At 46.6% G+C, this 16,700-nt stretch overlaps 1 protein-coding gene across 2 annotated transcripts in view; it reads left to right on the forward strand.

Annotated features, from left to right (window-relative positions):
- LOC121291873 (TNF receptor-associated factor 2-like) overlaps window positions 1-14,741 on the forward strand; it is a 31,678-nt gene extending 16,937 nt beyond the window's left edge. For both annotated transcript variants that reach the window (XM_041213506.1, XM_041213505.1), the window contains exons 5-9: window positions 3,571-3,642; window positions 6,079-6,432; window positions 8,232-8,409; window positions 10,011-10,159; window positions 12,657-14,741. In XM_041213506.1, the coding sequence (XP_041069440.1) occupies window positions 3,571-3,642; window positions 6,079-6,432; window positions 8,232-8,409; window positions 10,011-10,159; window positions 12,657-12,872 (969 nt within the window). In that variant the 3' untranslated portion in view covers window positions 12,873-14,741. The remainder of the gene's footprint in view (window positions 1-3,570; window positions 3,643-6,078; window positions 6,433-8,231; window positions 8,410-10,010; window positions 10,160-12,656) is intronic.
- Window positions 14,742-16,700: the final 1,959 nt, after the last annotated feature.

Here is a 16,700-nt window from a genome sequence, read left to right on the forward strand (position 1 = left end):
GTGAGAGTCAAAAATGCCCAAAGTCTTGGCAACAGCCCAGTTGATATTTGCTTGCCAAATATCAAAATAAGGGTCAGTGGGGAGGCGGTGGTGTAGTGATATTAGACCATAAGACCATAAGACATAGGAGCAGAAATTGGGCCATTTGGCCCATCGAGTCTGCTCCGCCATTCAATCATGGCTGATAAGTTTCTCAACCCCATTCTCCCGCCTTCTCCCCGTAACCTTTGATCCCCTTACCAATCAAGAACCTATCTATCTCGGTCTTAAATACATTCAATGACCTGGCCTCCACAGCCTTCCGTGGCCATGAATTCCAAAGATTCACCACTCTATGGCTAAAGAAGTTTCTTCTCATCTCTGTACTAAAAGGTCTTCCCTTTACTCTGAGGCTGTGCCCTCGGGTCCTAGTCTCTCCTACTAATGGAAACATCTTCCCCACGTCCACTCTATCCAGGCCTTTCAGTATTCTGTAAGTTTCAATCAGATACCCCCGCATCCTTCTAAACTCCATCGAGTATAGACCCAGAGTCCTCAAACGTTCCTCATATGTTAAGCCTTTCATTCCTGGGATCATTCTCGTGAACCTCCTCTGGACCCTCTCCAGGGCCAGAACATCCTTCCTGAGATATGGGGCCCAAAATTGCTCACAATATTCTAAATGTGGTCTGACCAGAGCCTTATAAAGCCTCAGCAGCACATCCCTGCTTTTATATTCTAGTCCTCTCGAAATAAATGCCAACATTGCATTTGCCTTCCTAACTACCGACTCAACCTGCAAGTTAACCTTAAGAGAATCCTGGACTAGGACTCCCAAGTCCCTTTGCACTCCAGATTTCTGAATTCTCTCCCCATTTAGAAAATAGTCTATGCCTCTATTCTTCCTACCAAAGTGCATGACCTCACACTTGCCCACGTTGTATTCCATCTGCCACTTCTTTGCCCATTCTCCTAACCTGTCCTAACCTTGCCCATTCTCCTAACCTGTCCTAACCTTGCCCATTCTCCTAACCTGTCCTAACCTTGCCCATTCTCCTAACCTGTCCTAACCTTGCCCATTCTCCTGACCTGTCCTAACCTTGCCCATTCTCCTGACCTGTCCTAACCTTGCCCATTCTCCTGACCTGTCCTAACCTTGCCCATTCTCCTGACCTGTCCTAACCTTGCCCATTCTCCTAACCTGTCCTAACCTTGCCCATTCTCCTAACCTGTCCTAACCTTGCCCATTCTCCTAACCTGTCCTAACCTTGCCCATTCTCCTAACCTGTCCTAACCTTGCCCATTCTCCTAACCTGTCCTAACCTTGCCCATTCTCCTAACCTGTCCTAACCTTGCCCATTCTCCTAACCTGTCCTAACCTTGCCCATTCTCCTAACCTGTCCTAACCTTGCCCATTCTCCTAACCTGTCCTAACCTTGCCCATTCTCCTAACCTGTCCTAACCTTGCCCATTCTCCTAACCTGTCCTAACCTTGCCCATTCTCCTAACCTGTCCTAACCTTGCCCATTCTCCTAACCTGTCCTAACCTTGCCCATTCTCCTAACCTGTCCTAACCTTGCCCATTCTCCTAACCTGTCCTAACCTTGCCCATTCTCCTAACCTGTCCTAACCTTGCCCATTCTCCTAACCTGTCCTAACCTTGCCCATTCTCCTAACCTGTCCTAACCTTGCCCATTCTCCTAACCTGTCCTAACCTTGCCCATTCTCCTAACCTGTCCTAACCTTGCCCATTCTCCTAACCTGTCCTAACCTTGCCCATTCTCCTAACCTGTCCTAACCTTGCCCATTCTCCTGACCTGTCCTAACCTTGCCCATTCTCCTGACCTGTCCTAACCTTGCCCATTCTCCTGACCTGTCCTAACCTTGCCCATTCTCCTAACCTGTCCAAACCTTGCCCATTCTCCTAACCTGTCCTAACCTTGCCCATTCTCCTAACCTGTCCTAACCTTGCCCATTCTCCTAACCTGTCCTAACCTTGCCCATTCTCCTGACCTGTCCTAACCTTGCCCATTCTCCTGACCTGTCCTAACCTTGCCCATTCTCCTAACCTGTCCTAACCTTGCCCATTCTCCTAACCTGTCCTAACCTTGCCCATTCTCCTAACCTGTCCTAACCTTGCCCATTCTCCTAACCTGTCCTAACCTTGCCCATTCTCCTAACCTGTCCTAACCTTGCCCATTCTCCTAACCTGTCCTAACCTTGCCCATTCTCCTAACCTGTCCTAACCTTGCCCATTCTCCTAACCTGTCCTAACCTTGCCCATTCTCCTAACCTGTCCTAACCTTGCCCATTCTCCTAACCTGTCCTAACCTTGCCTATTCTCCTAACCTGTCCTAACCTTGCCCATTCTCCTAACCTGTCCTAACCTTGCCCATTCTCCTAACCTGTCCTAACCTTGCCCATTCTCCTAACCTGTCCTAACCTTGCCCATTCTCCTAACCTGTCCTAACCTTGCCCATTCTCCTAACCTGTCCTAACCTTGCCCATTCTCCTAACCTGTCCTAACCTTGCCCATTCTCCTAACCTGTCCTAACCTTGCCCATTCTCCTAACCTGATATTGCCACTGGAGAGCCAGGGTAATGCATCACGGCAGATGGTGGAATGTGAATTCAATAAAAATGTGGAATTAAAAGTCCAATGATGATCATGAAACCCATCTGGTTCACTAATGTCCTTTAAGGGAGGGGGGGGGGGGGAGAGAATATCTGTCACCCTTACCCGGTCTGGCCTTCGTGTGACTCCAGACCCACAGCAATGTGGTTGACTCTTAACTGCCCTCAGAAATGGTCGAGCAAGTCACTCAGTTCTCAAAGGCAATAAATGCTGGTTGAGCCAGCGATGCTCCCCTGTCCTGTGGACGAATAAAAAGGACATTTCTGCAGTGTAAAGCGTTTGAACTTCAGTTCGCTTAGGAAGAAGAGCTTGCTGTTAAATCCAATAGCTGTATATTGAGGAAAGAATGAATCTGAAGCCTAATCCTTCCCCAAATGGGGGAAGCTGCTCTCAATTAGCAACTTAAAGCACATACTCTATCCCAGCCCAATTTCACCATTAACACCTGCCTACCCTCATCCCACTGAGCAAGACCCTCCCCCCAATAAGAAGTTGGACTGGGCAATACAAATCAAAAAGTTCCCTAACTTCGATTCTCAGTCTGAGCTGAGCTCAGTCAGGGTAGCAGGGTAGCTCCTACAATTGGTTTGGCAACCTGGACTGAGAGGAGACAGGGCGAAATCGTCTGCTGTTCTCACTGCTGATCACTATCCAGGGGTCCATTCTGGTATCTGTGTGTCCGCGGCACACAAACATAGAGTGAGCTTCGGGTCGGGGTTTAGCTCTGTTGCCTCCCACACTGAACAGCCCGACGGCAATCGACTACTTGGACTTAGACATGATGAGCCCGGGCCAGATTGCTGGGGCTGTGTCTCCGAATCCAGCAAGGAGCCAACGCTTTCAGGGGAGCAGTTGAAGAGGTGGAGGGTGAGGGGAGTAAACATCGTTTCCTTTGACTTGCGATCCTTTATTTTAATTTCAATTCATCATCGCAAGTTTTGTTCTTGTCGTTGCAGGAAAAGCATAAATTGACTTGCGAGCAAAAGCTGCTGAAGTGCCCCTTTAATGTCGTCGGCTGCACAGAGATGGTGAGTCTGAAGCGCTGAATCCAATTGGGCGAACGTTACAGGCAAAGGGAGTGGGTTTTAGTGCAGATGAACTGAGTGGAAGAAGAAAGCAGGAACTTGCATTTATATAGCACCTTTCACGACATCGAGATATCCCAATGCAGTATCCTCCTGAAATGTGGCCATTGTTGTCATATAGGAAACTTGGCGGCCAATTTGTGCACAGCAAGCTCCCACAGGCAGCAATGTGATAATGACCAGATCATTTTTTTTAATTCATTGGCTATGCCAGCATTTATTGCCCATCCCTAATTGCCCTTGAGAAGGTGGTGGTGAGCTGCCTTCTTGAACCGCTGCAGTCCATGTGGTGTAGGTACACCCACAGTGCTGTTAGGAAAGGAGTTCCAGGATTTTGACCCAGCAACAGTGAAGGAACGGCGATATACTTCCAAGTCAGGATGATGAGTGACTTGGAGGGGAACTTCCAGGTGGTGATGTTCCCATCTATCTGCTGCCCTTGTCCTTCTAGATGGTAGTGGTCGTGGGTTTGGAAGGTGCTGTCTAAGGAGCCTTGGTGAATTCCTGCAGTGCATCTTGTAGATGGAGCATGCTGCTGCTACTGTGCGTCAGTGGTGGAGGGAGTGAATGTTTGTGGATGTGGTGCCAATCAAGTGGACTGCTTTGTCCTGGATGGTGTCGAGCTTCTTGAGTGTTGTGGGAGCTGCACTCATCCAGGCAAGTGGGGAGTATTCCATCACACTCCTGGCTTGTGCCTTGTAGATGGTGGACAGACTTTGGGAGTCAGGAGGTGAGTTACTCACTGCAGGATTCCCAGCCTCTGACCAGTATTTATATGGCTGGTCCAGTTCAGTTTCTCATCAATGGTAACCCCCAGGATGTTGATAGTGGGGGATTCAGTGATGGTAATGCCATTGAACATCAAGGGGGCAATGGTTAGATTCTCTCTTGCTGGAGATGCTCATTGCCTGACACTTGTGTGGGGCGAATATTACTTGCCACTTGTCAGCTCAAGCCTGGAAATTGTCCAGGTCTTGCTGCATTTGATTTTCTTTTACTGATATTGGTTGAGGGGGCAATATTGGCATCAGGGCACAAGGGAGAACTACCCTTGCTCTTCCTTGAAATAGGGCCATGTGTTTTTTCAGGTTTATCTGGGAGGGCAGTCCGGGCCAGAGTTTAATGTCTCCTCAGAAAAATGGCAGCTCTGATAGTGTACAATTCCATGGTTACTGGCACTGGGAGTACCGGCATAAATTTTATGCTCAAGTGTCTGGAGTGCAGACTTGAAAACATAACATCTTTGCCCTCATGTCTGCCGATCCTTCCACAGCCTGGCACGAAACTTTGTCCAGCTCCACGTCCCAGTTGGCGTTCTCTGCCCCTTCCGACTCAAGCCAAGTGTCCACTGTGGAGTCACTGCACAGGCTCCAGCCCTCGAACCCATGACCTGTTCTCCTCATCGATCCCGTTTTGCTACTTTATCCTGTCTCATCTTGAAAAGCCAGTGACGGCTACTTGCGTCAGCTCCCTAACCCTGTCACAAGCCCTGCTTGGTGTCTGTTCCCTCCCTCCCCCCCTCCCCTGCTTATGCTGCAGGTGCCATTTTGCCGCTGTTGGTGAAGAAAAGGTTAAGGGGTTACGGGTAGTTACTCACGACGGTGAAAGGCAGGAGGTGTTCCACAGGAATGGCTGCCGGGAACCACTATTGTTCACTATTTATATTTGGTGGGATGGAGGAGGCTCATGTGGAGCATAAACAATGGCATGAAGAAGCAGTGGGGAGAATTTTGTTAAAATTATTTCACGGGATGTGGATGTCACTGGCAAGACCAGCATTCGCTGCCCATCCCTAATTGCCCTTCAACTGAGTGACTTGCTAGGCCATTGCAGAGGGCAATGAAGAGTCAACCACATTGCTGTGGGTCTGGAGTCACATGTAGGGCAGACTGGGTAAGGATGGCAGATCTCCTTCCCTAAAGGGCATTGGTGAAGCAGACGGGTTTTTTTTACAACAATTGACGATAGTTTCACAGTCACCGTCACTTACATTAGTTTTAAATTCCAGATTTTATTAACTGAATTTAAATTCCACTAAGCCGCCCTGGTGAGATTTGAACCCACGTCCCCAGGGCATTAACCTGGGCCTCTGGATCACTAGTCCAGTGACGTTACCCCTACGCCGCCACCTGTCCATAAATGGAACCCGTTTATGTGCTGCGCGCTTCGTGTGATTGAGTACAGTTCCAAAATATGTGGGCAACAGCCTTAACACTGAGCCAGACAACGGCTGAATGAATTGGCAAGAAGGGCTGAACGGCCATCTCCTCTTTCCTGCGCCGAGCTGGGTGCTGGATGTTTCCTAGGTCACCTCTTACGTCCAGGAACGTTTTGTAAACCGCAACGCTTAACGAGCCGCTGCTGATTGTGTCTCTGCAGATTTCCAGCCACAAGGTCCATGAACACAAGCAGGCCTGCGTGCAGTACCATCTGGAGTGCGTGCTCCAGAGTTTACAGGGACTTGTGAAACAGGCCAGTGTGGCGAGCGAATGCCCCAGCCTGGTGGAAATGATCGAGAAAGACAAGGAGAAGGATCCAGAGTGCAACAGGCAGCACGGGGACAATGAGTTACAGGCTGACAGGATACTGGAGGAGCTAAAAGTGAAAGTGCAGACGTTTGAAAACATCGTCACTGTGTTAAACCGTGAAGTGGGAGACACTCTCAATGCCATGCTAGCACAGGAGAGATTGCTGAGGGAGCAAGAGGCAGTGACTGCACAGCTAAGGAGCAAGGTAAATATTTATTCATGTGCACCGAATGGATGCATGATAGGTGGTTGGCCTGCATAGCTACTGGTCTCCTATTTGTTTATGTCAATCATTTTGCAAGATGTAATAATGCTCGATAAAAATGCAAGTGGCCTTTTTTGGTATCATTGAATGGTGTAGCACACAGAAAGCCATTCAGCCCATTGTGTGTCTTCAAAAGAGCTTTCCAAAGTAGCCCACCCCCACCCACCCCCCGCTCTTTCCCCATGGCCCAACAAATTTTTTCTCCTTTTCAAGTATTTATCCATATCCTTTTTGAAAGTTATTGTTGAATCTGCTTCTCCCCACTCACCTTCCCACTCCCAACCTTGCAGGCAGTGCACGCCAGATCACAGCAACTCGCTGTGCAATTTTTTTTCCCCATTCCACCCCCCCCTCGCCCCCCCCAGCCCCTGGTTCCTTCACCAATTATCTTAAATCTGTGCCCTCTGGTAACCGACCCTGCTGCCAATGTAAATAGTCACTTATCTTGATGGAGGCGGGGTGCAGCTCCAGTAACACTCAAGAAGCTCAACACCATTCAGGACAAAGCAGTCCACTTGTTTGGCACCCCATCCACAAACATTCACTCCCTCCACCAATGATGCACAGTAGCAGCAGTGTGTACCATCTACAAGATGCACTGCAGCAACTCACCAAAACTCCTTCAACAGCACCTTCCAAACTCACGACCGCTATCATCTAGAAGGACAAGGGCAGCAGACACATGGGAATACCACCACCTGGAAGTTCCCCTCCAAGTCACTCACCATCCTGACTTGGAAATATATTGGCTGTTCCTTCACTGTCACTGGGTCAGAATCCTGGAGCTCCCTCCCTAACAGCACTGTGGGTGTACCTACACCACATGGACTGCAGCGGTTCAGGAAGGCAGTTCACCACCACCTTCTCAAGGGGCAATTAGGGATGGGCAACAAATGCTGGCCCAGCCAGCGAAGCCCACATCCCATGAATGAATAAAAGAAAACTAGTCATGAATGGAAACCCTGGCTGTATGTAAACGATTGGGACTCAGGAATCAGTGGTGCAATATTAAAATTTACAGATGACACCAAACTGGGGGGAGGGTGCAGTCGCGTCAATTTTAATAAATGAGATTTGCAACAAAATACAAGACAGTAATGAGTAGAACTGTTATGTAAATGGTAAATGAGCTTCATTATAGCTAATCCCGAATCTTGCCTTTTGGTCGGAGGGACAAGGCGTCTTCCTTGGAAAATAAGAGTCGAAACGGGTTAGAGGAACATAGAGGTCTGGTACGACTCAGATACACAAATCACTATGAGCAGCAATGCGAGTTAACAAGGCCATAAAAATAGAAACGAAGCACCGGGGTTGAGTTAGAGTTGAACAGCAGGGAAGCTCAACTTGTATTGGACCTTGGTCAGACCCACAATGGAGTACTAGGAGCAGTTCTGCTCTCCACAGTATAAAAAAGACAAAGGCACAGGGGAACTCTATGCTCTAAGAGAGTCTCTGTGCTCCAAATTCTATGCCCTCTCCCGTCTTCTTTGCCCGAGGGTAGTGGGGCATAATGTATTTGACCCATACTGCTACCCAAATCAGCTATTTCGCAATAAATCGCAATAGAATCTAGTACCATTGCTTTTTGCATGACTCAGTAAAAGACTGAATGGTGTGCAGGAAACACTGAGGAGGTTTTGTTTTGTGACACAGTACCAGCAAACAAGGACCCCGTTACTAATTGGTTGTGCTGGCAAGCTTCAGCTTCTTTCTTCACCATCTTAAAATTACTTTACCAGGTACGGCAGCATGAGAAATCTATTTGCCTCAAGGACTTGGTGATAGCTGACCTTCAACTTCGTCTGGAATTCCTGGAAAGCACCTCATACGATGGCACGTTAGTCTGGGAAATCTCCGATTTCAGCCGCAAGATGCAAGATGCCATTGAAGGAAGGGTTCCCTCGATCTTCTCCCCACGTATGGCTTCATTACTAATTAACTGGGTCATTTAGGACTGAGATGAGGAGGAATTTCTTCACTCAGGGGATGGTGAATCTTTGGAATTCTCTATCCTGGAGGACTGTGGAGGCTCAGTCATTGAGTATGCTCAAGACTGAGATCGATAGATTTCTACATATTAATGGCATCAAGGGATACGGCGATAGTGTGGGAAGGTGGTGTTGAGGTAGATGATCAGCCATAATCTTATTGAATGGTGAAGTGGGTTCGAGTGACCATAAGATCATAAGACATAGGAGCAGAAATTAGGCCATTCGGCCCATCGAGTCTGCTCCGCCATTCAATCATGGCTGATAAGTTTCTCAACCCCATTCTCCCGCCTTCTCCTGTGGCCGAATAGCCTACTCCTGCTCCTGGTCTGTGCAGATTCACTGCCACTTCCTATGTTCCAACAATGGCAATACTTCAGAAGCATAGTCACTGCTGTATCGTAATCTATGTTTACTTGAGCTTCCAGAGTTAGAAACCATTTGAACATATCTGAAATCTCTGCCTCTGATGTTAGTTGAACTGAAGGATTTTTGGCTGTGAATGAGCAACTCACTTAGTACCATTCTCCTGCTTTCTCCCAGCAACCCTGTACATTCTCCATTTTTAGATAACAGTCTAATTCCCTTTTGAAAGCCTTGATTGACCCTGCCTCCACCCACTCTCACTTTCCAGACCCGAACCACTCGCTCAATGTTGCTTTTGCTTCTTTTACTAATTACTTTAATTCTGTGCCCTCTGGTTCTCAATCCTTTCATGAGTGGGAACAGTTCCTCCCTATCCACTTTGTTCACATCCCTCTATCAAATACCTCTTTCAAATCTCCTCTCAGCCTTCTTTTCTCCAAGGAAAGCAGTCCCAACTTCTCCAAACTATCTTCATAACTGAAGTTCCTCAACCCAGGAACCATTCTCGTGAATCTTTTCCACACTCTCTCCAATGCCTTCACATCCTTCCTAAAGTGCGGTGCCCAAAACTGGACACAATACTCCAGCTGAGGCTAAACTAGTGTCCTATACAAGTTCAGCATAATCGCCTTGCTCTTGTTCTCTTTGCCCCTATGGATAAAGCCCAGGATACTATAGGCTTTATTAACCGCGCTCTCAACCTTTCCTGCCATCTTCAATGATTTATGCACATATACCCCCTGGTCCCTCTGCTCCTGCACCCCCTGTAGAGTTGTACGTTTTATTTTATACTTTCTCTCCATGTTCTACCTACCAAAATGAATCGCTTCACATTTCTCCGCATTGAACTTCATCTGCCACTTATCCGCCCAATCCACCAACTTGTCTATGTCTTCTAGAAGGTCTACACTATCTTCTTTTTACCTGGAATTTCTTACACCCTTCCTCTTTCAATTAACAAGCTTTCTCCTCTCTCCAACTCTTTTCAGACACTGGGGCAGTGTCCTGTCCTGTGAACCTTTCACACGGTTTCTCAATGTGAAAAAAAAGGGGTCAAAATTTAATGACAGATCAATGAGGCAAAAGGTACAAGCTTAATATCAATGGAACAGCGTGTATGATTCTGGATGGAATGTTTATGCCTTATCTTTCTGTCTCTTCCAGCATTCTTCACATCTTACTGTGGATACAAGCTCAGTCTGCGGCTATATTTGAACGGTGATGGAGTGGGAGCAAACACTCACCTCTCACTCTTCCTGGTCATAATGAAGGGAAAATACGATGCCATTTTAGAGTGGCCATTCAGCAAGAAGGTAATTGGACTTTACAATATAATGAGGAATGAATGGAGCAGTGAGCTGGTCGAAGTCTTTAGGATTATGAAAGAGTCGGACTCGGTAGACTTAGAGATGATGTTCCCACTTTTCGCCGGGATCAGCAATGAGGGTCTATAAACATAAGACAGTCACTAACAAACTGAATAGGGGACTCAGGGAAAACCTCTTTATTGCTTTAGAGTGGCTAGATTGTGGAACTTGCTGCCACATGGAGTGAAATAGCATTTAAGGGAAAGTTAGAGAAGCACATGAGGGACAGAGGAACAGAAGGATCCAGTGACTCGGTGAGCTGAAGCAAGGTCGAAGGAGGTTCATGTGGAGCATGATGACAGGCATGGATCTGTTGGGCCAAATGGCCAGTTTCTGTTTAAATGCAATGCAATTCTATATGTATGTAATGCACTGAACTAAATAGAAATGAAAATGAGCGTCCATTCTATGGGTAAAGGCACGTCGGAATCATGCAGACTAGGAACGGACCCAGGTTTCTCCTCTCCTCCTTTCCTGAAGCAGCTGAGCCTCACACTGGGGTATAACTGGTTTACAGGTGCCAGCCAGTCTCCAATACTTTGCTCAAACAGCCATGCAACCCTCTATCGCTCCACTATTGACAGCTGTGACTTCAGCTCATAAACTCTGTAATTCTCTCCCTAGCTTAAAAACTCCCTACCTCTCTCTCTCTCTCTCCTCCTCATCCTCCTTTAAGAAGCCCTTAAAGCCTAGCTCTTTGCTTACCCACCCAGATACTTCCTTCTGTGGCTCTGTGACAAATGTTGTTTGATGACCCTTCTGCATGGCACCTGAGGACGTATCACTATGTTAAAGATGATATATAAATTTACAATCCCCGTCGAGACTGATAACTTTTTTTAAAAGAGATGAATCTCCCAAATGACCAACAGAAAAAACCGAAGACAAGATTTCCCTTTTTAAGACTTTTATTGTAACAAATAAACTAAAATCAACATAGATCAAACATTAATTAACAGGCAAACTAAAAATAAGGTACCTTACATTGACTAACACAACCAAAATAGGCCTTACAAAACCCCCTTCGCTGGGCCCCATGCCTCTGCCAGAATAAGTATCTTTAAAGGAACAGACCCACAGTCACTTCCAGCTCTCCAGCTGCTTCATTTCTCCCTGTCACACCAGTGCAAAACCTCCAGTGTTCTACAGCAATCGTTCCACTCAGACCAAGTTTTCTGGAGCCAATTACCATCACACCTTGGTGACTCCCTACTACTTATATCTTCAAGAGCCCCGTCCATTCTTTTCCCTTTCTACTGAACAGAAACCAAACTCTCACAAGCATCCTGCTTGCTTGTTAACACAACAGTTCTTCCTTGCTGTCCCACAGCAGCTGTCTTTTTACTGTGAGATATCATGAAAAGGTACTAAAACATCCATCCCAATCTCAATGGGTTTCAGCTCGAGTTTTCCCTGCCTGTGACAAACAGATCATGTGGGCATGTCCCCGACTTAAGGTGTTTATTATGACTTCACCATCCCCCTTTTCATAACATTTGGTTTCATCTCAAGTCAAAGGGGACATTTTGAAACATAACCATCTTGTTCAGCCTTCAAAACGATAAATAAAAGTTGTTGTGTTTGTTATCTTTCCTTGAACGGGTGCAAAGTTTGATAGGAGCACCATCTACTGCCAGCCTGGCTGATATTGGGCAATTTGCCATAGACTAGATCAAACGTAAGCCTTACCCAGTCCCAGAGTTAGAGTTTTACAGAACAGAATCTGGCTAAACTGTGATGTCCCTGGACATTGAATAATCAGTCGGCACTCCTTGGAGTTTTCAGTTCCTGTGGCTGTGCCTATTGGGTCACCCCAATTGGCACATTGGTGGAGTGAAGAAATGTTTGGGGAAGACCCCGGCACAAGCCATTGGAATGCTTTGGCACCATTGCCCAGCTAGAAATCAGCTTTCAGGGCAGGAGAGAAGAACATTGAGATTAGAGAAACTCTTACTGTGCACAAACAGGCCATTCGGCCCAACAGGACTTTCGTAAGGGCAAAGGGACCTGGTGGGGTTGATAGGGAAAGGTTACTCCCCTTGGTTGAAGAGTCAGCAATGAGGGAGGGGGGAGGAACATCAATTTAAAAGTAGCATCTCAACAGTGAGGATTCAGGTTGGGTTTACATAGACTGTAACAGCACAAGAAGCAAGTCATTCGGGCCAACAGATCCAAGCCAGTGTTTATGGTCCACATGAGCCTCCTCCTACCTTACTTTATCCTATCAAGTCAACGTACCTTTCAATTCCTTTCTCCCTCATGTGTTTAATGCCGTTCGCCCCAACCATTCCCTGTGATAGCGAGTTCCATGTTTTATCCACTCTCTGGCTGGGAGCTCCCAGGAAAGAAGAAAATCCAGGCGTGTTTTTTTCTCCAAATGAGAACAGAACCCAAAGAAAGTGGGGAGATAAAGGAGTGAATTTTCTTTCTTCTTTAACTCCAGGTGACCTTTAAGCTGCTGGACCAGAGTGAGAGGCGTCATCATGTGGCATCAGCCTTCAAACCAGATGTGAGCTCCGCCTCGTTCCGGAGGCCCATCCATGCTATGAACGTCGCCAGCGGCTGCCCGGAGTTCCTCTCCGTTGCCCAGCTCCGCGCCAACTGGCACAACTACGTTACCGACGACGTCATGTTCATAAAAGCCATCGTGGACCTCTAAAGGGACTCTGGGGTGGTTTCCACGGCGACTGCAGCTGGCAAGTCGGCGTCCGGACTTTAACACGTCAGGACCGGGTGCCGCAGTTTTAAGCTTTGTTGTAGCTACCTAGTCACAAGTCAATACATTCCAGCTGTGGTGAGCTTCAGTACGTGAGGAGCACCATGTAAATGGTAGCCTCCTGCTAACACGGCACCAACGCATATTTGACTTCGAAATCTCGGACTCTTAATTGCATCCGATCATGGGCCTTAACTCCTGTTTGTCACCAAAATATGAACCTCAAATTCAGGAATCTGCATATGTAATTTTTTAAACATAAATGATGTTAACTGAACTTTTTATAGATAAAATAAAGGGGGGGGGGTGTGAGATAAACCACACTGGGAGGGGCCTCCTATGGGGCATGAACGCGATGTCGTCCGGCTGATTGCCTGTTCCTATGCTGTAATTTCTATATGATGCTATTCTTCAGTCCCTCAGAGGCAAGAACAGGCATAAGTTCAGGCTTTCTTCCACTCGGTCCCATTGAAGCCCACACAATTAAGGGGAGACAGACACGTTGTGCAGGTCGCAGTGGGTACAATTGCACTGTGGTCATGTTACTGGACTAGTAATAATCCAGAACTCAAATCTCCCCCCATGGCAGACCTTCAATTTGAATTTAGTGAATTAAATAAATCCAAAAAGCAAAGCTAGTGACCATGAAGCTACCAGAATGTTGTAAAAGCCCATCTGGTTCACTCATGTCCTTTAGGGAAGGAAATCTGCTGTCCTTACCTGGTCTGGTCTACACGTGACTCCAGACCCCACAGCCATGTGGTTGACTCTGAAATGGCCTCGAAAGCCAATCAGGTATATGAAAATGCTACAAAAAGTCATCACATGGGCTTAAGAAGGCAGCCTCCCACCATCTTCTCAAAGGGGATTAGGGATGGGTGATAAATGCTGGGCTTGCTAGCAACCCCCACATTGCATGAATGAATGAAAAGTGGCCCTGCAGCAGGGCAAGGGGTTCTGCTCTACAGCGGGGATCGGTGGCCTGAGAGGTCTCAGAAGCCACAAGTGCCCGGGGCTGGTAAAGGGGATGACGATCTTCACTACCTGACTGGCAGCTCCCTACAGACCTGCCTCGAATGCGTTTATTCGAAATCAGGCTCAGCAGGTGAAAGGCAAAAACCCAGCCAAATGCCCTCCACCCAGCAAAGAACGGACAAGTTGTGAATCGGGTGAGTTACTGAGGGATGAGTGGAAAGGTTTGGATTGTTTATTTTTTCCACCCCGCCCACCAAGTTGATACTGGCACTAATGTGTCAGCCAATGAGTCAGAAGCACATCCGTTGTTAGAGCCTCTGAACTCACAACTAAAACTCGTCATTTCACCATCACAATCCAGTGAGTAGTAGATAGCTACATAATACAAATGATGCACATAAAACCCGTCCCAGTTATTTTCCACAGTGCCATCTCCAGGAGTGACTGAGGCCGGGATGAGTGGAGTCATTACATGGTTGCTGTGTTTCTCTAATTTAATGAACTATCACATTGCTCCAGTGTTACTGTTGGAAGATTTCTTACACAATTGAAACACTACAGGTTGTTATTTAATCCTGAAGAAGTTAATTATTTTATTTTACATACAGATGCTTAATAAACCCCTCAATCAACAAACAGAATGTCTGGTCATTATCACGTCGCTGTGTGAGAGAGTTTACTGTGCACAAATGGGCCACCGTGTTTCTAATATGACAACAGTGATCACACTTCAAAAGTACTTCATTGGCTGTAAAGCGCTTTGGGCCATCTTGTGGCTATGAAAGGTTTTTATTTTATTTATTCATGGCTAGCATTTATTACCCATGCCTAATTGCCCCTTGAGAAGGTGGTGGTGAGCTGCCTTCTTGAACCGCTGCAGTCCCTGTGGTGTAGGTACATCCACAGTGTTGTTAGGGAGGGAGTTCCAGGATTTTGACCGAACGACAGTGAAGGAATGGTGATATATTTCCAAGTCAGGATGGTGAGTGACTTGGAGGGGAATTTCCAGGTGGTGTTCCCATGTGTCTGAGGCCCACGTCCTTCTAGGTGGTAGCAGTTACGGGTTTGGGAGGTGCTGTCTAAAGAGCCTTGGTGAGCTCCTGCATTGCATCTTATAGATGGTACACATTGTTGGCAAAGGGGGTGAATGTTTGTGGATGTGGTGCCAATCAAGTGGGCTGCTTTGTCCTGGATGGTGTCATGCCAGGTGCCAAGTAATTCAAGCTATTTCTTTCATTTTAAAAGTATCATAGTCTCAGTTATTGGGCATTATAAATAGAGTACAAAGTCCAGGAAGATAAATTACATGTCCACAAAACACTAATTTGTCCCATGCTGGTGTGTTAGGTCCAATTCCGGGCACCACATTTTAGGAAGGACATGAATACTTTGGAAGGGATTTACTAGAACGTTTCTGGGGATGAGGTTATTCCAATTATGTTGATGGACTGAGAATCTGTTTCCAAATAGCTGAAGGATTGATAACCAGAGGCCACAAACTTAAAGTGATTGGCAAAAGAATGAGGATAAACTTCTTTTACACTGGGAGTGGTTAGGATCGGGAAAAGGGTGGTGGATACATCAACGGTATCCTTCAAAATGGAATCGGCTAAATAGGCTGAGAAAATATTGCAGAGATGTGGGCAAAGGAGCAGGGAAGTGGGATGAACTGGGCTGCTCTCTGAAAGAGCTGGCACAGGCTCGATGAACCCTGCTGGCTCTACGCAGGCCTCTATTATTGAAATTTCATAAACGGGACAGATTCAAATGCAGAAATACAGGGATTAAAATATTTTTCCTGATGCTAAAATCAGATTTCTTTTCCTTCTGCTTTCTCGGTCAAATATTCTCACTCCCTGAAGGCACAGCAAGCCATTAAAAAGGCAAATGGTACGTTGGCCTTTATTACAAGAGGATTTGAGTACAGGAGTAAAGATGTCTTACTGTAGTTATATAGAGGTGAGACTGCACTTGGAGTATCGATAAATCTCTAGACAGTAAAGATATTGAGGGACATGGGAATAACATGGGAAAATGGCATTGAGGCAGATGATCAGCCGTGATCTTATTGAACAGCGGAGCAGGTTAGAAGGGCCGAATGGCCTACTCCTACTCCTACATTGAAAGGGAAGCGTGACAATTCCACCTGTTTACTGCCTCCACACCTCATGTTGGTGAATGACCTGCTTTCAAGGAGGACGAACACTTGAAAATTGCTGCAGTGTTTGGACACTTATATCACAAAAAGACTAGTGGGGATCTGTAAATTCCTGATCCAGAATTCCTGCAGATGCTGGGGAAGAATTCAGGGCCATGAGTGTTAAAACCTCTGTTCCGGTACAGGTATCGAAGAGATGGAGAGCAAGGCAGCTAAATGGGGTTGAGTCAATAATCTGATTGAATGGTGGAGCAGGCACAAGGTGTTGAATGGCCCCCTCCAGTTCCCATGTTCTTAATACAGACAACAGTAAACAGATAGAATAGATAAAGAGAAGCTGTTTTCACTGGTAGAAGCGGCTTTACCAGAGATGGCTGGTTTGAAATAACTGGCTAAAGAGCCAGGCAGGATTAAAAACAGAAAATGCTGGAAATTCTCAGCAGATCTGGCAATGTCTGCGGAGAGGGAAAATCGGAGTAAACATTTGCAGGCTGATGGCTCTTCAAGAAGGCAGGAAGAAGTTAGGAACATTAACAGGTTTTAAGTCAGGTGAATTGATGAGAGTTGCTGATGGGGGGGTGGTGGGGGAAAGAGAACAAAAGGGAAGGGTGGGAGATAAGCGAGATGAAATTTTAAAA

Source organism: Carcharodon carcharias, chromosome 19 (genome assembly GCF_017639515.1).
Source record: "Carcharodon carcharias isolate sCarCar2 chromosome 19, sCarCar2.pri, whole genome shotgun sequence".
NCBI classification, from domain to species: Eukaryota; Metazoa; Chordata; class Chondrichthyes; order Lamniformes; family Lamnidae; genus Carcharodon; species Carcharodon carcharias.